The following is a 15,894-nucleotide window of genomic DNA, read 5'->3' as shown; positions in this document are numbered from 1 at the left end:
TAGCAATGATAATATTGATTATTTACTAAAAGAGATGAGAGAAAAGGATGGCAGTGAGAGAGAGATTGCAGTATAGGACACAATGCTTGGCTGGTCTTGGGTTAAGGGCTAAAAAGAAAGGATAGTTAAGAATGAAGTTTAATTTGGGGATTGACTAGTCTAGTTATAGAGGATTAGAAGTATGTTTTGATGTATATACCCAGTCAACAGCCAGGTTGCCCTTCATTTGCAGTTTGCTTTCCTGTTCCTGGAATGAAGAAAAATCTTATCTCTTCCGGTCAGAAATCCTTCTTCCTTTCAAGTTTAATTTCAGGTTCTACTTCTATCCTGATGCCTTTTCTGATTGCCTCCATTTGAAAATGTTTTCTTCCTCCTCCATGCTTTTCTTGGCATGTTTGGATCTCTCTTTTGCCCCCTACTCATACTTCCTAGTCTTACGTTTAACATAGATTTTTGACCTTAGTAGACTATAGGCTTTCAACTTAACAGATTCAACTTGTAGCACACTGCCTTCCATACATTAGACATTTAATACATGTCCATTGAAAGGTATTCTGTGGGATTTGTAGTATCTGAGAATACTGGCTAAGGAAATCTAGTCATATCCTTTTGAGACCCTTTTCAGGGTCTGAACATTCAAGGGAAGCAGTTTACTAGCAGAAGACCTCTTCCTTCCTATTGTTCCAGATGCATAGTATCTTTTTTTAGACTAATCTGCACTCTTCTTAAGAATAAGATGAGATAAAATTAGGCAGCTACAGCAGAAAGCTATTTCCCCACTACTTGGTAACTGTCACCAAGTCTTTATAGTTTGTACTTTGTCTTAAGTTCCCAGCCCTAGGTATTTTGGAAGTTTTAGGATATAGTGTAAAGCATACTTCGCTTCCTCTCTCCCACCAGTCAAGTTGTTGTCTAAAGGTGATTCTTTCCTCTCCTCCTTCCTTTTATGGTAGAGAGGAAGTTGAGAAGTAAAAATTAATATAAATTATCTTTTTAAAAAAAATCAAATAATGGTCACTATTTCAAGGCTTTAGAGAGCCAAAAATATGTACTTGGTACACTTAGTTCTTATGAAATATCATTGGCTAAACTGTTATCTAGAATAGAGATGTTCTGTTACTTATCAGGTTAAATGATGCTTTTAGATTTTACTTGAGCCTCTTAGGTTGAGGTCCAATTAATATTTTCTGTTTTGTAGAATATAATACTTTATCATTAATGAAAAATACAGATAGCACTTGAGATTTACAAAGTACCTTTCTCTTATCAACTCTATTAAGTAGTTAATATAAGTATTATCTCTTTTAAAAGGGAAAAGAGACTCAGAGAGCATAGGTAAACTTGGCCATGTCTAGTTTTAGAGCCTAAACCAAATCATTTTTAAAAAAGGAAATTCAAATATATGCATTTTTAAAGTTTCTACATTGACATTTAGTCATGTAAATAACGTAAAGTGGGTATCTAGCTAATTTCTTCTGATTTTGTATGTTTTATTATATAAATGTTTAAAAAAATGAACATAAATTATTAAAATATATTCTAAACTTACAGTGACTTTATTATAATTGAAGGAAATATGCACAGTATTTATTAATTTTTACTTTTTTTTTTCTACTTTAGGTTCTCTACTTTTGGAGTCCAAAATTAATCCTAACACTGCATACCAGAAGCAGCAGGTAATATTTGAAATTCATTTTCTTTTTCTCATCTTACTTGAGTCAGCTGTCATGAAATGTTTAGGTCATATCATTGCTGTACCTTTGCTGATATGGAAAGAATTTCTGTTTAGCATTTATAGCATCTGGGTTGACTGTTTGAGATTTAAAATGATATCCCCTTACCCCTACTCCCCCAAAAAAGGATAACCTAATTGATATTCTGGATTCTCTGCTAAAGTCCTGCTCTGGTAATTCCTTTTTGTTTGATGATTACCCTGAATTCTCTAAGGCTACATGACTGAAATAAACACTGGAAATCCTACTAAGCTACAGGCTTTGAGTGTTGATCCAGGAATGGTTTGTATGCCTGTTATCCAACACTCATTGATTGAGTGCAAGGTGACAAATTTTTGGCCACAGGCCACTTATTGAAAGTCATTTACTCTAGGGGTAGAGGGCTAGTATCTATTTAGTGGAGAAAAGCACCCATATCAAACGAATAGTGAATCCTTGATATTCAAGATATATTATCAACTGAGACCACTGTGTCTACTCTATATAGGTATAACTATTGGACAAAAGAAATAAAGCAGCTACTGAAGTACTTACTAATAAGTATTATAGCTGCTCAGAGATTGGACTTGGATCTCTCAGAAACTCCTTAAAACAGGAGATTGGCAGAAGCTGTTCTCCAGAGCACTAAAGGGAATCCATATGTGTATTAAGTAGAAATCAAAACTTAAATTCTTGCCCCCAAAAAATTCAAGTTGACTGGCATGCTGATTGATGATACAAATATTGTAGAATATAGCAGCCTTTGTCACTGTTATGTTACTACAAATCTCAGTGAGCTGACTGTTGATTTGATTAGATCAGAAACCTTTGTAATGATAAATGTCCAGAAGTAAATACCTCTCTTCTAGGTAAATGGAATTACTATAATCTAATAATGTTAAAGTGCATGTATCCATGCCATTAGCCTGAGTTACCTTACAAAGTCAATGATGTAGGTTTTGTTTTCATATTTTTTCATTTAACAAAAACCGATTTTCTCTATTTACTTTGACCCAATTAAAAAAAATTTTTTAATTCTTTGTAGCAAATAGGCATAGTTAAAAAATAAATTCTGTATTAATCATGTCCAAAAAGTATTTCTTACTCTGCTCCCTGAGTTTGTTGCCTTGTTTTGGAGGTGAATAGCCTGCTTCACCAGATCTGTCCTCCTTTAGGAATTAAAATTTAAAATAAATGATAGTATAGACATTATATTTGACTAAGTAGGAAGACTTTTCCTGAGATTTATTATTTATCCTTATTTCATTTTATAAAAATGTTGACAATCTAATTTTTTCATTCTTTGTAGTCTGGTGCAACCCCTACCTTATTTTATATTACTTATACTCTTATGCACTCTACATTCTGACCAGTGTTATCATGATTTCCTACCTCTGTGCATTCTTTTTTCCCCCTTTAAATCCTTTCCTTCCATCTTAGAATCAATACTAAGTACTGGTTCCAAGCTAGAAGAGGTAGGGTAGAGTGAGGCTGTTAGAGTCAAGTGACTTGCCCAGGGCCACAAAACTGGGATGTTTCTGGGGTCAGATTTGAACTCCAGGACTTAGCATTTCTAAGCCTGGCTCTCTTATCCACTGAGCCACCTAGCTATCTACCTACCCTCCATGCTTTCTTGAAGACTGTCCCCCCATGATTAGAACCCACAATCAAGTCTCATCTTGTCTCTGCCTATTCAAGAATTTCTTTTCTTCTTTCAAGGCTCAACTCAATGCCATATCCTTCGTGAAGCCTTTCATGAGTTTCCCCCTCAAGGGAAAGTGTTCTTCCTTCTATTTCCTTAAAAGACTTTGACACTGTCTCTTTTGCATCTGACACATTGTACTTTTTTATTATACTTCTTCATGTATTGTTTTTCTCAGCCCCACCCGCATTTGATTGTAAGCTCTTTGGGGGCAAAGACTCTTGTCATTTTTTATCTTTGTATTCCCAACAACCAGCATGCAACAGGAACTGATTAATGTTTCAATTGAATCAAAACAACTTTGTGAAAAATTGTTAGTAGTATTCATCTTTTATAGTAGTATTCATGTTTTATATGTGGAATTGAGGCTTATCAGTCATGACTTGTTGACATTATGCAACAAGGCAATAAGAAAAGATAGTATCGCAACTCACAATTTTTTAGTTGGACAATATCTTTGCTCCTTCAGCATGAATATTTGCCAAAGCAATTTTTTTCTTTGAATTTTAGTTTTGGTTAGTTAAATGAGCTTCTGTGAATAGTTATCACAGGGTAACTGTGTGTGTCTGCTATGAAGAAGGTTCCTTCCAATTCTGAGATACTTTTGATTACATCACATGACAAATATCTCACAATTTGCCTAAGTTATAAGCAAGGAAACTTCATATCCACATTATGATTTTTAAATTTTTCCCCTCAATTGATTTTGCATATATTTTGTGTTGGGACATATCTTCCTGTTGTACTAGACCTACATAGCAGCCCTTGCCATATCATTTGCTAGCTCATTTTCTGGTATTTAATGACTTAGATTGAATTGAGTAGGAATGTATGAGTAGTAATTATGGTTTGATAAATACCATCTAAAATTTAATTTACCTATTTAAAATATAGCCCGTGTCTTCCTTTCCCCTAGGAGCATCATTTGTTCAGTACTTCTAACGCCATTTACTTTTGCTGCATTCTAAGACGTTAGCAATAAACTAACAGAAATAGTTCACTGTAGAGTTAATTTGCAGCTTTAAAAGTTGCAATAAGTCTTTATGTTATGTTCTGTGAGACTTTCAAAGTGAGGAAAACATAGTGCATATCCTTTTAGTTTATATTCTGTGTGATTCTCATTTATGAAATTTATGGCCAAAGCTGTGAAAATGTAGTATTAGTATTTTGTCATTAATTTGATTCCTCCTTGCCTCTCCTTTGAATATTCATCCAAGCAATAGAATCATAGAATTAAAAGTAATGTCTTTCCTTTTAATTTCCCGTATAATGTGCTAACTTGTACAAGATCCTTGACAAGTCTTTGCTTGATTATGAGACCTGTAACAAGGAGCTTACTTTTTTATAAGGCAGGCAATTCTATTGTTGGTTATCTCTTGTTTTTTCTCATTTTTGAAGTGAAATCTGCCCTTTTGTAAATTTGTGCCTATCTGCACAATGAGACAATTGTTTAACCTCCTATTCCAGTCCTAGTACCTTTTATCTTTTCCTTAACTATGTATGACATGGTTTCCATATCAAACCAAAAGCTCCTCCTCCAAGTACTCAGTTTGTTCTTCGTAAGTCCAGGATTACACATAATACTCCAAGATATAGTCTGATTGGCAGAAATCAGAAGTCATACTGCAGTCTCAAAAGTAATTTCTATTAATAATAATATAGTCTGATATTACAGTAATATTTCTAAAAGCCTTGTCCTGTGGTTAGCATAAACCTTAAACCTTATTGGCATTAGTTACTTTTTAGAAGTATATTTTATTTACTTGAAGCTAATTGCATCACTTTAATCACTATTGAATTTAAGCTTATTTTTGTCCCAATTTTAGGCTTTTAAAAAACTTCGAGCCTATTATTTCCTCCTGGCTTTCTATCATCTGTAGATTTGATAAGTGTATCTGTTGTCTTTATTCAAGGCATTTAAAAAAATTTATTAAATAGGATAGATCTTCAAGTTGAAAGCCCTTTGGTACTCTACTTGGTGACTTCCCCATCCAGGTTCATGCTGATCTAGTTGTTACCACTCTGTAATGTTTCACCTGTACTTCACTGTTTTGTCATGGGAGATTTCTCAAAAGAGAAATTCTGTGTCACAAAAGGAAGCATGATACACTGGAAATAGCTAGAGAATTAGGAGTGAGGAGACCTGGATTTTTATTCCATGTATTCTACTAAGTAGCACCTTAACCTTTGACAGATCACTTCATTTCTCTGGCCCTGTTCCTCATCTATAAAATTAGTTTGGAATAAAGGTCCTCTAAGATCTCTTTCAGCTCTCAAAACCTATTCTATAAAGAAGTCATTGTTAATTTCATATTTATACAACTCTTAAGGCTTTTGAAGCATTTTATAATGGTATTACAATTTTCTTGATGAAAAAAAGGTATCTCTTGCTGACATCCTGGTTCTTAGAGAATACTTTTTTTTTTTTTTTTTTTTAAACCCTTAACTTCTGTGTATTGACTTATAGGTGGAAGAGTGGTAAGGGTAGGCAATGGGGGTCAAGTGACTTGCCCAGGGTCACACAGCTGGGAAGTGTCTGAGGCCGGATTTGAACCTAGGACCTCCCGTCTCTAGGCCTGGCTCTCAATCCACTGAGCTACCCAGCTGCCCCTAGAGAATACTTTTTATCATTTCTCTTAAGATACTTTCTCCGCTTTCATTAGAATGCAAACATTTTGCCCTTTCTTTCTAATTTTTAATTTCTAATAAGTCTTTCTAATTGCTCACTTACATTTACTTTTTTTTATACTTTATTCCCTTTTCTTGTATTTCCAAATTTCTCCAAGTTCAGGTCTTTTCATAAGGAGAGCTTAGAAATCCTCTTTTCATTAAAAGTCTTTCTTTTTTCTCTTTTTTAAGGATTATGCTTAGTTTTATTGGGTAAATTATTCTTAGCTTTATGATCTCACTTTGGTTCCTTTGTACTTCAACTATTTATGTCAGCATTCAGAGTTTTTTCTTTTACTTGAAAGCTCTTTGATTTTGAATTATGGTTTTTCTAGGAATTTTTATCTTGAGGTTTATTTTCAGGAGAGGGCAATAGATTCTGTTTTCACTTTGCCCTTTCGTTGACAATTACCTTTCATTACTTCTTGAAATATTATCTAAGTTTTTTTGTTTGTTTGGAATTCATGGCTTTCAAGTAATCCAGTGACTTTTAAATTATCTCTCTTTGGTCTCTTTTCCCCACTAGTTGTTTCTGATAGGCAATGCCTTGCAAATCCTTCTGTTTTTCCATCTTTTGACTGTTTTAACATTTCTTACTGTCTCATGGAATCAGAGGACCATTCTGATTTTCAGAGGGTCTGTTACTTGAGTAGTGTTTGTGCTAAGCTGTTAATTTTCTTCCCATGTCTTCTCCATAGCTCTCATTTCATTTTCAATACATTGTCTAGCACTCTCATTTCATTTATTTTAAACTCAATCTAAACATTTTTGTGTCATTTCTGATAGGAATTCTAATTGATCTTATGGCAAAGCAATTTTTCTTCATGATTTTTCTTGTAGGTATGTTTGGGCGTTCCTAGTATTAGATCTGACTGACTCAGGTAGGGGGTTGAACCCAAGGTAAATGAGACAGACAGATTGAGTAATGCAGCAAGGCCTTATTGTGGGATAGGAAGGGGGCAGGGAAGAAGGGAGAGCAAGGAGGGAGCCTGCAACCTGCAGATGGCTAGGGGTCTCCACTGAGGTGGAGAAGGAGGCGATTTTTATAGGGTGGTGGCCTGCAATGAGGTAACCTGGATTGCCTCTACTAGTCAATTGTGCTTATTTGGGTTCAATTGATTGGATAGCCCTAAGGGGGTTGGGAACCTACATCTCTGAGGGTGGGAAGTTCTCAGGCTTAGTGGTCAGTGATGTGAGATGTCATTTGTCTGGGCCTGACAACAAAGTCCTGATGTTCTGTCAGGTTTTACTGGGGCTTTGTCTTACGGTTTGGACAGGTGCTGAGGTTGGGGGGGCTATTGGTCTCCGTAGGGATTGGGGGAGGGAGGGCCTTTTGGTTCCAGTGTCTATCACCTAGCTTATTCACTTTTTTTTTTTTAAGTCATCTAGAGATCTGCCCTAGATAATTCATTGTTGTTATTCTGGCTGAGACCTCTCTGGGTTGAATCTCTCTCTGATCCTAGCTCTTCTGAAAGACATCATTCCCTCCCTTTCCCTTTCTTGGGTATGTGATTTTAATCCAAGATCTGTTCTATATACCTCTAAACTGGATTAGTCTAGGAGAAGCTGTGCGCCCTTGGAGAGACAAAAAAGTCAAAAATCTCAAGGGAAATAAAATAAAGAGGTAGAAGGGTAAGGGAGAGTCTAACAGTACCAAATTTCTAACTATAATACTAAGCAATAATAATCAAAACAACTTGGTACTGGTTAAAGATGAGAAGTCAGATATTAGAACAAATTAAGTACATTATATTCAGGAGCAAATCAATAGCATGTTATTTGATAAAATCCAAAGACCCCAGCTACTGGGATAAGGACTCAACAAAAAATTCTGTGGAAACTGGGAAGCATTTTAGCAGAAAGTAGGTATAGAATTCACACTGTATAGAAAGGTAAGATCCAAATAGTTGGATGATTTGGACATAAATAGTGAACACAAATAAAAGTGAACACAAAAGAGGAGCACAGAAGAAACTTACTTTTCAGATGTATTAATAGGAGAGGGTTCACAAACTTGAAAAAAGGGGTGGAAAAGATCACAGAACAATAAAATGGACAGTTTTTACTATTTAAAATAAAAAATTTCTGCATGCACAAAGCCACTGCAGTTAAAATTGAAAGACCACTGGGAAAAATCTTTGCAGCAAATTTCTCATTTTTTCTCAACAAAGGTCTCATCTATCCAAGCTATGTAAGCAACTGACTTAAATTTATAAAATCAAGGGCCATTCCCATAGCAGATGAATGATTAAAAAATATGAATAGGAAATTCTCAAGGAAAGAAATCAAAACTTTATACCTATTTTTTTTTATTTTTTTATACCTATGTTTTTTAATGCATCAAATACTAATAATTAGATAAGTGAAGATTAAAGTAACTGAGATCCCTTCCTATGCCCATCAGGTAGACAAAGATGACCAAAAAAGGAAAATTAAATTAGGAACTTTGAGAAAACGGACACAACAATTATTGCACTGTTTTTAGAGCTTTGAGAATGAATGGATCCTCTAGAAATCATTTGGGACTATTTCCCAAAAGTCTTTAAATAGTGTATCTTTTATATAGTGATACCACCTCAGGCTACTCTAGGTTTTAAAGAATGAAGAAAAGGACTCATATGTATAAAAATATTTAATTCTTCTCTTTTTGTAGTAGTAAATAGGATACTAAAAAGAATGTCCATCTATTTAGAGAGTGGCTACAAAATTGTGGTGTTCCAATGTAGTAGAATATTTATTATTTGTTATAAGAAATGCCAAGAGTATTATAAGAACTTTTTGTTTTTCTTTTTCACTTCCATCACTCTTCCTTTCCCACCCCTATATCCACTCAAATTTGCAGATTTTTGTCAGTTTATCTGTAGTGTTTCCTGCATCCATTCCTTTTTCCTCTTACAAGATGTATTGTCTTATATAGTGCAGGCCCTTTTGACTTCTCTCCTGGACTAATACTATGATTTCCTCTTTAATCCATCCCTCATACAGCTACCAAAATAATTTCTTTAAAGCATAGATAGGTCTGACCACATAATTTCCTTTGTATCATTTTTTTGTTTGGTTTTTGTCTTCTGATTTGTGATTATTAGTAACCATATTGTTACATTGACTTAGATTCTATCACACAAATTTCTCCATTTAATTTAATTTAATCAGATAAGCCAAAATAAAACAAAACCCCCAAAATGTATCTAATCTTTTGCAACCTTGTAACCAATCATGTTGTTACTTCTGATCCTAAGTTTCCTATTATGGCCTAGTTGTGGTATAAGCCTATTGGCATATAGGTAACATAATTGTATTCTCCTCTACCAATATTTCCCATTCATTTTCCATTATCCACATTGTCATAATTAGAGCTATAGCTGTCCAGTATACCTGTAAACACATGGTGTTACATCCTGTTGTCTATGAGCTTTCGTTTTTTGTTTGTTTTCATATATTAGGCAAATCTTGTTTCATGTAGTATATCCTTGAGATCCTAAACATGTTGATATTTTGCATGCATGCATGCATGCACAGACACATCCACCTGATATCAGGATCAGAATATTCCTATTTTCCCCACTGCTACTTTCAGAATTTCTTTTGGCCATCCTATCTCAACAACTTCTCTTGAAACTTGTTCTTTAAAATTTTTCTACTCTGAATTGAAATCATTGGCTCTTATGTGCCAGCTCACAGGACATTCTCTCTCTTAAAGAGTTAAGCATGTGGCTCTTTATTTACCATCCTCTCCAACTCTGGCCCTTATTTTAAGTTATTTCAATGTCAGTGTTGATTGCTTCCCTCAAATTTTCTAATTTCCTAATTTTTAAGAAGTTTTAAATTCTTTACCTCAGCCACACACAGGAATAGTCACACCCTAAATCTCACTATTACCCACATATTTTCCACTGTTCTAACCTGTTTCAGTTTTTCCCTGTGTCTCATTCCTAAACCATTTTTTCCCTTGCCTATATGGCAACTTTCAGTTTCTTTACCCCAAAGTATTTTTTCAGGACATTATCCTTGCTCTTGATTTTGCTTTCTGTCCTTCACAATCTCAACCCTTTAATTAGTCAATGCATGTCCATACCATTCTCTTTATTTTTTTTAAACTCTTAATACACTTACCCTATTGCTGCTCCCACCTTGCTAAATCCAGCCCTGGATTACTACTACTGTCTTCTTCATTTTTTTTCTACTCACGCTGGAAATGGAGCTGGGAAGAATTAAATCCATCTTAGTACTTACTCTCTCACCTTAACTACATACCACAGTGGTCACACACCAAATCTCTCTGTTACTCAAGTGCATTGCACTAAAGCATACATCTTATGGTACTCCTTATCACCATTCTCTCTGTACTTCTGGCCATCTACCAAGAAGAACTGACTTCTATTTCTCTTTGATTTTCTTTATCATTTGTCTTTGTTTTCAGATAAGTCCTTTTCAGATATTTCCTAATTTTTGTGATAGATCTGGGATTCTCTCTTAACCTTTTATGACACCATCTTTGCCAAAATATTGATGCCTTTTGTTTCTGTGCTATTTATTTCTCCTTATATTCACCCTCACTGACCTCTCATTGTAACAGAAAAACAATTAAGCAATATAGACTAGCAAAATTGTGACACTGAGAACTATCTTTTGTGACATTTTAACATTTTACCTCTTTTGTCCATTTATCCAGAGGAAGAGATTGTGTTTTATCACCTTTAGGACTAAGATTTTCATTACAGTTAATCAGAACTCAGCTACCTGATTTGATTTTTAAAAGTTTACATTACTGTATTTATTATATCTGTTCTTCTGGCTCTACTTTCTTTGCTATGCAACAGTTCATGCAAGCCTTTCTCACATTTCTTTGAATCACTTTAGTCATTTTTTTTTTTTAAATAACCCTTACCTTCCGTCTTGGGGCCAATACTGAGTATTGGCTCCAAGGCAGAGAGCGCTAAGGGTAGGCAATGGTGGTCAAGTGACTTGCCCAGGGTCACATAGCTGGGAAGTGTATGAGGCCAGATTTGAACCTAGGACCTTCCATCTCTAGGCCTGGCTCTCAATCCACTGAGTTAACCAGCTGCCCCCTTTATTCATCTTTTTTACAGCATGTTGATATTCCATTATGTTCATATGCCACAATTTTTTCAACCATCCTCCAATTAGGAGCCACTCAATTTGTTGCCAGTTTTTGTTACCATGAAAAGTGCTCCTATAAATATGTTGCTATACATAGAACTTGCCTTAATGCCTAAATTCCCTGGAAATATATGTTCAGTAGTGGAATAGTTTGAAATTTCTTTTTCTCACATAATTGCAAGGTGTTTTTCCAGAATGGTTAAGCCACTTTTTAGTATTAAAATGCCTAATCTTCTTTATGCCATTCCTTAACAAAGCTGCATCATCTTCTTGAATAGAGAGATCAGTAAAAACCAGAAAGTTGCTGCTTTTTTAACAGTCCGGGGAGATACAGGGAGAAGAGAATATATTTGATGTACTGATCTGACACTAGTCTGTTTAGAAAACCTTAATAAGGGAGTGAAATTAGTTACTATCATCTAGAATTGGGTCTTATTCTGGGTTGTTAGTGTGTAACTTAACTCATTTAACTTCATTCCTTTATTTTGCACATTCCATAATTTGCTTAAAGCCATTTATGATAAATCTAATCACAGTTAATTATTTGTTCAAGAAGATGATTACTTAATATATTCTTCCTTTTATCTTTCAAGGACACTTTGATCGTGTGGTCTGAAGCAGAAAATTATGACTTGGCCCTTAGCTTTCAAGAAAAAGCTGGATGTGATGAAATATGGGAAAAAATATGTCAGGTATGTTTCAAGGTGGACAATTTTTGTTAAACTTGCCTTTCTTTATTTTGTAGTACAACTGGAGTTGACAGAAGGTAGAGTAGGGACATTCAAATACTTCTAGGCCAGTATTGGCGAAAACATGGCACACATGAGAGCCAGCACTCAGGGAGCTGCTCCATTCCCCCTCTTCCCAGTGTCCAAGGATATTTTTTGCATGTCCTACCCCCCTCTGTCCAGCTACCCAAACCAAGTACTTCTTCCCTCAGCTCTCTCTGGTAATGCCGGGCTTATAGACAGCTTGAATTTGCCCTCTGAGCACTTGAACTCAGAAAAGGTTCACCAGTGCTGAACCAGGAGAATAGAATGTATGGAATTAAATTGGTGATAGTTAATATTTAAGCTTTTTGGCAGCTGTGTGCTGTTGGACAAAGGAGAATAAGAAATCAAAGTTAATGCCAAGGTTATGAATCTAGAAGACTAGAAGAGAATAGGATTGAGGAGAAAGATAAAGAGTTTGATTTGGGGCATTTGGAGTTTGAGATATCTCTGGAACATCTAATTTGAAATGCTGATAGGGTCTTGGTAACATAAAACTAAAACTCAGAGGAGAGAGACTGGAGCTGACCATATTATGAGTCCCCTCTCCATTCAGTTGTTCTTCTCATTTCAAACTGGATGCAAACTAATGGGTCCTAGGTTTTCTTAGACCCCCAAGTCTCTATATTATGCAGAATTAAAAGTGTTTATATCCAGTAGGGGAAGATACACATATCTTCCTCTCTCTTCCCCATCCCCCCTTCCTCTGCATAGAGTAATTCAACCCATAGGAGCTGATGAGGTCACCTGGAGAGCAAATAGAGAAAAAAGAAGGCCTAACATAGAACACACAGTTGACAGGGGATGATAATATGTAGATGATGAGCCAGTAAGGAGACAGAGATGAAGTAGTCTTACAGGTAGGCGGAGAATCAGGAAGCATGAGAGAAGAAAAAGGCCCTGGCAAAGAGATGGGCCGCCTCTCCTTCTTTGGAGACTGGAGGAGAGAAAGAAAGGAGATTGCATAGCATCATTTTGCTCAGTAAAGTAATAGGCAAATATTTCATTGGAGAGGAAAAGTGGGTGGAGACATATGGGAGTCTTGAGAAGGGAAAAAAAAGTTTATAATAGTTTCTGTGGAGTACCAGATAGGGAATCAGTTAGGGAGGGGGAAAACAGCACTACCTTATTGCAGTAGGAACCTGATTGAAGTTGCATGACATAGATTTTAGTATAACGAGTCAACACAGCTTTTGAAACTTCTCCATCTTTGCGAATTGTAGTCAAAGAGAAGGTGTTGGGAGAAATTCAAGAGACTATGGTTTGGTAAGAGATGAATGGTCATAGGACAAGAAAGTGAGAGATTTAGCAACAGAAGACAATATGAAAGTTCAAATTACTAACTCTAGGGGTAAGATGCAAGATGGGAGGAAAGGGAAATCAGAAAGAAAGAATAAAGGATGGCGGTGAGAATGAATAAGAGGTTTAGGAGAGATAAGGCATAGGGAGAGATCAAATGAGCCAGATTACATGACTTCTGCAAAGCACTTTATATACTCATTTGTTCCTCACAACGCCCCATAAGGTAAGAACCACAGGTACTTTAGTCCCCATTTAAAAAATTAGGAAATCAGTGCACAGAGAGATTATACCACATAGCAAGCATGGGTCAAAGTTATGAACCAACTCCTTGTCTCTTCTGACATTAGTAGTGGGACAGACAGTAATATATTTGTTGAATTTTATGTTTTTCTTTAAGACTGGTTTCTAACTACATCTACCTTGTACTGTTGAGTAATTTGGTCATGCAATGGGGTAAATTAACGTTTCTGAGCCGTACTCTACCCTGTAGGATGGGAGCTGGAATGGGGGGGATTAGGTGTTAAGGATGCAGTTCTTTGATCAGTATGCTAGTTAGTCCTGTACATGTCACCAGGCATTGTACCTGAAATGTGTACCAGGAACCCAGGGCCTGCTTTATTTCAGTTCACTTCAGAGAGCTTTTTAGTAGTGTTAAGAAGCAAGGCATGTATTTAAGCCAACAATATATTGACATCTATAACTAAGGAAGAAATGGTTATTCTTTGTTTGAAATTATGAGTGATGTGTTTTTTCTATCCTGCATATTAACTAGTAACAAAAGCTTTTCCCATATCCTTGTGAATTTTTACATCCTATTTGGCAAGTCCCATTCTGATATGCCATTCATATAAATATAAATTCCATACAGTGATAAAATAGTTCTAATTAGAATCATATTAACGGCCAAAAGATCTGACAGCTAATTGGATATAGTAGATTAGGAAGTCAAGGTTGGCTACATCTGGGAGAATGAAAGGGTAGTGGTGAGAGAAGAATAAGAATTCAGTATTTTCCTTCTAGTAATACTATAGATAGAGAAAACTGGCGTTTAAAAAATCATAGAAAAAGAGTTTAAGAAAGTTAGATTTATGTTTCAAGAAAGTGGAATGCAACAGAAAATTTTATTTTAAAAAAATTGAGTTTCAGATTCTCTTCCTCTAATTCCTTACACACCCATTGAGAAATTCAGTCAGTATATCAGTTATACATGTGAAGCCCATGCAGAACATATTTCAATAGTAGCCATACATGGTGAACTCTTGAGTTCATCATTTTTTTGGAGGTGGATAGCATTTTCCCATCAGGGGTCCTTTAGAATTGTCCTAGTTACATGACAAAACCAGTGGAAATGTGCATCGGCCATGGGTGGGGGGAGAGCGGGGGGTGAAGGGGAAAGTAGGAGCATGAATCATGTAACCATGTTAAAAATGATTATTAATAAATGTTAAAAAAAAAAAAAGAATTGTCCTAGTTGTCGTCTTTAACAAAGTAGCTTATAGTTTAGTCTTTCACAGTTGATCATTAACATTGCTATTTTTATATATACACACACATATACAGTGTTCTCTTGTTTTTCCTCAAATTACATCAGTTCATATAAGTCTGTCCAGGTTTTTCTGAAACCATCCACCTCATTATTTATTTCTTAGAGTAGTACTCGATCACAATCATATACCATAATTTGTTCAGCCATTCTCCAATTGATGGGCAACTCCTCAATTTTCAGTTCTTTGCCACCACAAAAAGAACTGCTGTAAATAGTTTTGCACATATGGGGTTGTTTAGCAAAGGATATGTATGTACTCTTTTATAGCCCTTTGGAAAATTGTTCTCCAGAATGATTGGACCAGTTCACAATACCACCAACAACACAGGAGTGCATCTATTTTTCCACAGCCCCTCCAGCACTTATCATTTTCCTTTTTTCTGTCATGTTAGACATTATTCCTTTGATATTCTTGACCTTTTATTCTTCCAGATGATTTTTTTCCCTAACTATAAAATAATCTTTGTAGTTTGATATGGCATTGAATAAATAAAGTTAATTTAGATAGAATTGTCATTTTTATTATATTAGCCCAGACTGCCCATAAGCAGTTACTATTTCTCCAGTTATTTATTTAGATTTATATTTGTGTGAGAAGTGTTTGTAATTATGTTCATACTGTCCCATGTTTGTCTTGACAGGTAGATTCCCAAGTATTTTATAATGTCTGTGATTATTTGAAAAAATTTTTTTAAGTATTCTTCCATGGTTACAAGATTCATGTATTTCCCTTCCTGCCCCTTCCCTTTCCCCCTCCCAGAGCTGACAAGCAATTCCACTGAGTTATACATGTATTATCACTCAATACCTATTTTCATATTAATCATTTTTGTAAAAATCTTTTAAAAACCAAAAACTCCTATCCAGTACCCATGTAAGCAAGTGAAAAATCAAATGTTTTCCTTCTGCATTTCTATTCCCACAGTTCTTTCCCTTGATGTGGATAGCAATCCTTCTCCTAAGTCCTCGGAATTGTCCTGGATCATTGCATTGTTATTAGTAGCAAAGTTGATTACATAATGATCACCCCATGTTTCAGTATCTATGTACAATGTTCTCCTAGTCCTACTCATT

General features: G+C 35.4%; 1 protein-coding gene across 6 annotated transcripts in view; it reads left to right on the top strand.

Moving 5' to 3' along the window:
- Window positions 1-15,894, top strand: part of PPP4R3A (protein phosphatase 4 regulatory subunit 3A) — a 65,502-nt gene that overhangs the window by 24,099 nt on the left and 25,509 nt on the right. For 5 of the 6 annotated variants that reach the window (XM_044665028.1, XM_044665029.1, XM_044665026.1 and 2 more), the window contains exons 2-3: window positions 1,621-1,676; window positions 11,796-11,894. In XM_044665028.1, coding sequence (XP_044520963.1) covers window positions 1,621-1,676; window positions 11,796-11,894 — 155 coding nt within the window. The remainder of the gene's footprint in view (window positions 1-1,620; window positions 1,677-11,795; window positions 11,895-15,894) is intronic. The other variant, XM_044665030.1, reaches the window with a different exon arrangement.

Source organism: Gracilinanus agilis, chromosome 2 (genome assembly GCF_016433145.1).
Source record: "Gracilinanus agilis isolate LMUSP501 chromosome 2, AgileGrace, whole genome shotgun sequence".
Classification (NCBI taxonomy): domain Eukaryota; kingdom Metazoa; phylum Chordata; class Mammalia; order Didelphimorphia; family Didelphidae; genus Gracilinanus; species Gracilinanus agilis.
This window is presented reverse-complemented; position numbering and strand designations above follow the sequence as displayed.